This window comes from Dendroctonus ponderosae, unplaced genomic scaffold, assembly GCF_020466585.1.
Source record: "Dendroctonus ponderosae isolate FM_Combo_2020 unplaced genomic scaffold, Dpon_F_20191213v2 Dpon_F_20191213_2, whole genome shotgun sequence".
Taxonomy (NCBI): domain Eukaryota; kingdom Metazoa; phylum Arthropoda; class Insecta; order Coleoptera; family Curculionidae; genus Dendroctonus; species Dendroctonus ponderosae.
In genome coordinates this window covers 18,365,814-18,373,150 of record NW_026018165.1, presented here as the reverse complement: position 1 = coordinate 18,373,150, position 7,337 = coordinate 18,365,814, and the positions used below count along the sequence as shown (strand labels likewise).

The following is a 7,337-nucleotide window of genomic DNA, read 5'->3' as shown; positions in this document are numbered from 1 at the left end:
CCTCCGAGATATGAGCAAAAACGGGACGGAAAACATGAAATTTTGCAATAATCTTGCGCCACCCTTGCACAAAACGACAATAATTTTTCTAATTTCATAGACAACAGAAGACTGTATTTTTTCTACATAATCCCCCCTGAATTTAAAGCTGGATCCGCCCTTGGTTGGAACACCTTCTTAGTCCCATTCCACGCTCCACCAGAGACTCAAATACAAACAAAACAAACTCCAGTCAAAGTGAAAATGTCGGACGGGACATTTCTGATTTCCATTGCAGGACAAATCGAATATTTGGACGTTATGTCGGCTGCAGGATCGGCCTATCATTGCAAATACGAATTCCATGCAGGCCCAGACTGGACAATAGTCGGAGGCCTCGAAACGGGGCTCTCTCAAATCGCTAACGTCGTTAACAATAACGATAAAGTTGTCTTCAACTTTCCGGTAGACCTGCAGTTCAAGAGCACAAATCCTTTCGGCTGTAAGAGGTAGAATAGACTCGTTAGATGTACAGGTGAGTGCTGAATGGGGCATTTTAGGGCCTCAGATGGTGATCAGCGTTTACAAGGAAATGCGCTTAGAAGGTTATGGGAGGACTCACATGCCCATCAAGCCGGGAAATCACCACTTGGAGGTAAATTTGGCCAGACCGAAAGCGTCTTCACTCTTGGGGTACCTTGGAACGTTTTTCGGATATCAACCACAACTGCTGCAACCCAAACTTCTCGCCAGTACTGCAGGGAGTAACTGTAAGTGTTTTATATGTAAAGAAAAATATTGTTGAAGATGAAACCGCAAAAATATGGGCAAAACGTTGGAAATTTAAAAAAATGCTTGTTTTTGCATCAATATTTCAGTAATTAGAATGGAAACTAGTGGAAAAGCTCACATGACGTTCAACATAGTGAGCCAGGGTTTTTTGCGGCTGGGATACGACTATGGACGAAGCGCTAGGGAATAGGTAACCCCTCCGAGGGCCAATGCAGCATTCTCATTTCTTGTATTTTATTACATAAACTTTACTATACAGTCAAACTTATTATTGAACCTAAATAAAATCAAAATAAATATGTATTTAGAGTGAAAGAAAAAAGTGATAGAGTATAAAATGTACAGAAAAATTAGCAAAAATAATCAAATCGACCTAAAAACTATACAATTCCTATTCTCGAACATCGATGTTGAAACTTTTAATTTTATTGTACATACGGGACTGTTTGCTGCTTCCTTTGCTGCGGTGCCCCAGTATGTAAAAAAGCTAAACATCAACGTATATTACATTAGAACGTACATGAGTAATAAAGGTGCATATGGAGGATTTAATTTAATATACAATACACACTTTGCATGGTCTCAACAGGAGTACCGTTAAAGTGCACTTTGTCGATTTATTGATTCAAAGCCCAAAAACCGACAAGGATGTTCATCTATTTTAAGTCATATTAAATGGTTACACAAACCTGGGTGCACAGAAAATGTCCCGTTGGGGGGCCACTGGGGAGAAACATGTTTTTTTGTCAAAATCTGCATTGGTAACTGCGACCCCCATTCAACTGGACACTTTCCGTCGTCCCGTTTTTTCTATTGCGGAAACCATTCACGCGCAACTCACATTAGTCAAGCATCATATCAAATGATTCTTTGGCAGTTATTCAACATCATATTTGCCTCAACTGTACAAAAGTTTATAGGATGCAGTAAAAATGTACATCTTCCAATCTACCTATATTGTAATTACATTTAGAAATGTTTTTCGGGCTTTGAAGCCGTGGTCCATGGGACTGCCTCATCGCCTTTGATAATGTCTACCGCAGTTGTGGACGAAACGTCAGGAAGAAATTCCGATAGACCACGGCTTCAAAGCCCGAAAAACATTTCTAGATGTGATTCAACCGGCCGTGAAAGCCTTCACAGTCTATATTGTAATTGTTATTATGTAAATTAATGCGCGAATTCAAGCTACATAAAGAATTGAGCGAACAAGATTTTTCAATTGATGGCTACACTTAGCGTCCAACGAAAAACACACCAATTACGGCACTCAAGTGAGTGTAAGGGGATGAAAAGTGAGCAAATTTGCATCAATTTTGATTTATCTACCTATTCGATGGAAATAGAGTTATTCACATGGGGAAAACTGTTTATTCAGACTTCTCCTCAATGTGCCCGATTTGCTTAAACAATCCGTGATAGAACATGCTGAGCGTATTTACATTTTGAGTACTAGAAAAAATTATGTACAATGTTTGGGTTCGAAAGTTTTCCAAATGTAAAAAATCTAGCTGCACTTGTACTAAAGTGTCTGCTTGGTAAAGTCGAAGTTGGTAGTCAGTTATTGTTCCCCGTTGCTTAACCAATTCAAAGTGCATCGGTACATCAAACATTTAAAGCGGGAAGCTGTGCCGGAAAAGAAACTTGGCGAAAATGGAATGAGTCTTATCAGTCATTTTTGGCACAACTTATTTAATCATATAGCTAAGAGATTCAAGCTAGGATTTACTTTAACTACAATCGGCGAGCGAACCGGTTCAATTCAATTTACCAATAAATCTAAAAGGCGTTTTTAGGCGCGCCGAGAACAGTTGCAACCCGTGAAGGACATTTTTCGTCAATCAGCAGCTACCGACTGCGCCATTGAGCTCAAATTTCAATAAAAATCACCGCGCTTTGAGTCCTGAAACTTTAACAAGCGTGCTAAACCGTTCAAAAGCCCCAAACAAAAACACACCTAATTGATCTTGCTTTGGATTATTGACAGGAATTTGCTTGGGTTCACTATAAACTAACTCTAATTACTAAGGGAGGAAATAAACGTGTGAATTCCGGTGCTATGGATTGTTCTGCATGCCTGCATTTCCCAAATATAAACTAAACGAAACCTGGTTATGCAAAACGGCCAGTCTTAGTAGGCAGGTACTGATCGTTCTGCATAAAAATCGATGTTGAGACTAAACTCATCAAGTTACACGCACTGTTGGTCCAGCTTAAAGACTTCAGCAATGAAACCTTTAGAAGACACGGATGCAGGTGCAAGGAAGAATAATCTCAACATGGTAAAACGAAACGAATTGACCAACCACATCAATCTACAGCTCGGTAACAGCATAGAGCTGGCGCTCATTCTCGCTGTTAGCGTACAAATCGTCACCCGGAGCCTGTTGCTGGTCCTGGATCTTAACGGATCGGAACTGAGCGTGCCCACTTCCGATCTGAGCGCCATTGTTGCGCTGCAGGGAACGGAACTGAGCTGCAGGCTGGAAGCTGCTGACGGAGTCCTGCCATGCGCCCCTTTGCAGAGATCTGCAAAGCAACGATTCGATCGCGTTTCCTACAGAATATTTAAAACTCTTCGCACCTAAAGCTGTTTGGGTTCAGCGGTGTCTCGGAAATGGTACCGGAAATGGTGATGGGTACTTTGGGCATCGGGGGCTTGCTTCTCGCCTTTTCGTCGGGGATTTGTGGCAACGGACGTCTGCCTAGGGACGAGTACTTGCCAAGAGTGGCGGTGCGTTGTAGCTCGTGGCCCTGCACCTGTTGCTGCTGGTTCTTTGGCTGTTGTGCGTTGCCACCTTGCTGCGGTTGATGTTGCTGGTCAAACGTAAAACCTTTAAAGTTTGGGAAGTCTTTGCAGGCATGCCTGAAAAATAACAAGCAAAAGCGAATGTTGCCACGTCTGTAATGCGATTTCCAGTCTGACCTGTCTCAGTAGAAATCTGAGCTTTCCAGTGTCTTGCACTGTTTGCTCAGAGTGGCGTATTTGCCATTATTTGGCCCGCTGACCGACTCGTGGTGATGGTGATGGGAGGGCAGGCGCCCCAAAGTGTGGCCACGCAAATGCGCCATTTGGGCGGCCCCTCTGTGATGTTCCTGAGCTCTGGTGTCGCACCCATCCCTGCAAAGAACTCTCTGTTAGAATCCACTTTCAACACTCAAAAAGACCCTTAACTATTCCAAATTTTTAGCTCTGAATGAGGCATTTTTAAGTCAAATTTTAATTGAGTCGATCATTCAAAGCGCCAATTTTGATGCACCTACAGTAGTCTACTGTGCGCTATGCCAACGACAATGAAAAGTACAAAATGTAAAACAAAATGACTACATGCGAATAATTGGCGATAAAAATAACATTGTCCTGGACCAGGCTTTCCCAAACTTTTTCTGCAATGGAACACTTCGCAAACCCAGAAATTTTAACGAAAACATTATGATTTAAACTCGTTATTAACTCAGTAATTATTTTCAAATGGATTAAATCCACATACATGCAGAGTGTCCCGTAAGCCCATGATCAAACGAGCACTGATACATTATTTGACTCAAATTATAAGTTTTTTTAAGAAAAGTGTATGACTCGTCCGGTTGGCTGAAAACTGGCTGTGAATATGTTCCTTTTTCACGAAGCAACTGAGTCCATCGTCTTTGGGCAAGTGGTCAATTCTTGCGTGTCTTGGTGTAAAAACTACCAGAACTTGTTCTTTGGGGGCTGGAATTAACTGATTTTTTTTTGAGCTAATACACTAATCCTTTTTGAACATTTTTGGGGTCTTTATAAAATCTTGTAGCGTTCGCAGGAATAAAAGTTAGGACAGATCGTCCTCTTTTGAGCCGAAGACTGTCGCAGACACCGTTTGATCATGTGCTTACTGGACACCCTGTACAATATAATATCACTCGCTTTTCAATGCGATGTAAAAAATCTTCAAATAAACCTTTTTTTAAAGAATTTTTGATTAAAATTTGCCAATTTTGCAAAAGAAATTGCCAGAGACGCTCTAAAAGTCTTCACGGCTGGACAGATATTGTCAACTACTCGCATTTTTGGAATTTCTGATCAAACCGTAATAGAAAAGCTTATTAGGACTGAACCGGCATTAAAAACCGTTCCTGAGATTCGGGCTTTGAAACTTCAGCGGCTCTTTTTACTGATTGGGGGTAAAACCTTAACGCCCAAAAAGAATATACTTCCGTTTCTGAGAGACGCGCTTTTAACACAGTTTGAGAAACCCCGCTGGACACGTTGACTGGTCTAAATGAAACTGAATTAAAAAGAAATAATAAAGGTATGTGTACAGCAAAAGGTCGGCCTCATGCACGGGCGCGGAGGCGGCAACATGCATGGGAGGCGGCCTAAGGAGGGCGGCGTGTGCATAACTAGGCGGAGGAGTATCTGGGGGAGCCCCAGGGAACTGCCCTTGGCTTCTCTGCAAGGTTCTAGCCGCAATCGCCTGAGTCGCCGCCGGTGGAGGCAAATACGGATCGGCCTCGTTCACTTGCTGGTAGTCTTTCCTGGAACAAGACATCAATAGTGAGTATCCAGGCAAAATCTGCAGTGGTGGTAAATTACTTTTTCCTGATGTAAATCCAGGTATGAGAGTCAACCCACACCAAAACAGTCATCAGAAGGCCGGCCAGAACAGCCGAAATGAGCATGTAGGTGAGCCCCAACAGACCCAGGTTGCAAAGAGCTCGGGTGCCGCGCAAATAGTGAGTGTAGAGTGTTCTGCAGTCGACCAATGCTGTTAACTGGGTCCCAATGGTATCGGCTGTGTTGATTTCGTTCTTCAACGAACTGAACTTCTGTTCCAGCCCTGAGGACAACAAAGGCTCAGCACCCAATATTATAAACACGCTGCCACATTACCTTTATTGGGAAACAATTTGACGGCCTTCGGTTTGATCAAGCTGAGTTCGATGCGCATATTCTCCAAAGTCGTTTTCGCTTCGCGCAGCCGCTGCGTGAACGGATTAGCGCGCGCTCTTTCGCAATTCAAATAATGGCGCAGAATCTCTCTGGATAAATCAGCGCTGGCTTGGTTTTCGATGAATTTTTCCGGCGCCATGCAGAAATCCGCCAATGCCACTGTCGAAGCTGCAAGGAAGTACAGTGGAGATTTTGTTTTATTATTGCCAACTTGCTCCTTACCTAAATACACACTAGACAACAGAAATGAGGCAATAACGGCCAGAAGACCGCACACTGAAAACGCTATTAGGGCACATCGGTTATGCCTGGCCACTCCCACGACGAGAATCACGCAAAGAATTAACAAAATGCTGAGTATTGTCATTGTGAACGGCCACCGGATGGTTTCCAGTTTCTCCCCTGTTTCGATCTTCGGAATGATATCCAACGCCATCAAGGGAGTCCTGAAATTGGCCAAAGTCCTCAGTCGCATGAAGCTTTCCAAGCCAATAGTCGCCCAATTACCTGATATCGGAAGCTGCGTTTGCAGCCTGCGTGTTGTTGTCCATCAGCCTCTTGAAATGGCCCTCAACTTCTTTAAGCGCACTGATATTGCTGACTGGCGGCACATCAAAAATTGTCCTGCAATTGATTGAAGGTTGCAATGAAAAATCGCCAAGCGTTGAGGAAAACTGGGGAATACCTGATGACAGCAAAATCGGCTTTAGCTTGCACTCTGAGCTGTCGTTCAATGGCCTCAGTCTGATTCCGGATTTTCTGTACCAAGCCATCGATTTGCCTCGCTTGGTTCAGGGCTTGCACCACGCCGTTGTGCAGATCGTCATTTCCATACAAACCCAAGCCAACCTATTACGAGGAAGCATTAAATTTAATTCGAAAAATATATAAATTGTTCACTTACCACTCCACAGCAGAGCACCGACATAACAGCCAAGGTGATTTTGAGGGCCGAAATCGACTTGGCAGGTCGTGGCTTTCGGTCGCAACATCTAGTCAGCAGATACAGCAGTAGGATGAAGAGAGTGAAGATTAACCAGGCTGCTGGTACTGATGCCAAGATCCCTAAACTCTGCAAGAAACAGCAATATTTCACTTCAAGTCAAGCAAAAAACAATCCAGCAACCACATTCTTTGAATGGAAAATGTAGCAACGAACATTATAAAAGCCATCAGCCGACAGGAAGGCCGCCGTTCCACAGGTCCTTTGAATTTCCTGGGTTTCGTAGCGGAATCGGCCTCCGCATACTAATCAGGGTTTGTTAAAGGGGCCCTACTGCCTTTGTATTCATTCAAAACAACCACTTGGATATTCTATTGAACATTTTTCAAGATTGGATGTGTCTTATGATTGAGGCGGCGGAGCGTTGAAAATCAATTGTTTATTCAAAGTCAAAATTGGTAAGAACTATGGAACCCTAAAAATTAAGTAAGAGTGCAACAACTGTGCAACAAATTTCTACAGTTTTCCCTTTAACAATGAGTGTTAGCTTTTATTTGTTGCAGTTAAAATTTATTTTGTCGCAAAAATTTGTAGAGAACGGCAACGACGTTCGCTATTAGTTCAATTTTTTTTCGGAACTTGTAGGTATTTACGCCAGTAAATATTTCTCGCAAAATTGTTCTTATCAAAAAA

General features: G+C 42.8%; 2 protein-coding genes across 3 annotated transcripts in view; one reads left to right on the top strand and one right to left on the bottom strand.

Annotated features, from left to right (window-relative positions):
* Positions 1 to 103: 103 nt before the first annotated feature.
* LOC109545382 (B9 domain-containing protein 1) lies at positions 104 to 1,029 on the top strand. Its single transcript, XM_019916047.2, has 3 exons — positions 104 to 481; positions 540 to 749; positions 858 to 1,029. The coding sequence occupies exons 1-3, from the start codon at positions 244 to 246 to the stop codon at positions 959 to 961; spliced, it is 552 nt and encodes a 183-aa protein (XP_019771606.2). The 5' UTR covers positions 104 to 243; the 3' UTR covers positions 962 to 1,029.
* A 1,093-nt stretch (positions 1,030 to 2,122) lies between these two features.
* The window catches only part of LOC109545347 (protein tweety), a 15,394-nt gene continuing 10,179 nt past the window's right edge, over positions 2,123 to 7,337 (bottom strand). For both annotated transcript variants that reach the window (XM_019915997.2, XM_019915998.2), the window contains exons 3-12: positions 6,606 to 6,773; positions 6,387 to 6,550; positions 6,209 to 6,325; positions 5,924 to 6,147; positions 5,642 to 5,869; positions 5,345 to 5,588; positions 5,071 to 5,286; positions 3,698 to 3,892; positions 3,356 to 3,637; positions 2,123 to 3,300 (exon numbers count right to left, since the gene is read on the bottom strand). In XM_019915997.2, coding sequence (XP_019771556.1) covers positions 3,703 to 3,892; positions 5,071 to 5,286; positions 5,345 to 5,588; positions 5,642 to 5,869; positions 5,924 to 6,147; positions 6,209 to 6,325; positions 6,387 to 6,550; positions 6,606 to 6,773 — 1,551 coding nt within the window. In that variant the 3' untranslated portion in view covers positions 2,123 to 3,300; positions 3,356 to 3,637; positions 3,698 to 3,702. The remainder of the gene's footprint in view (positions 3,301 to 3,355; positions 3,638 to 3,697; positions 3,893 to 5,070; positions 5,287 to 5,344; positions 5,589 to 5,641; positions 5,870 to 5,923; positions 6,148 to 6,208; positions 6,326 to 6,386; positions 6,551 to 6,605; positions 6,774 to 7,337) is intronic.

Excerpts from the sequence above, each read along its gene's own strand:
- LOC109545382 (XM_019916047.2), top strand. The coding sequence starts at position 244 with ATGTCGGACGGGACATTTCTGATTTCCATTGCAGGACAAATCGAATAT. Across the intron at positions 482-539 it reads GAGCACAAATCCTTTCGGCT|GGCCTCAGATGGTGATCAGC; the intron begins GTAAGAGGTAGA and ends GGGGCATTTTAG. Across the intron at positions 750-857 it reads CAGTACTGCAGGGAGTAACT|TAATTAGAATGGAAACTAGT; the intron begins GTAAGTGTTTTA and ends TCAATATTTCAG.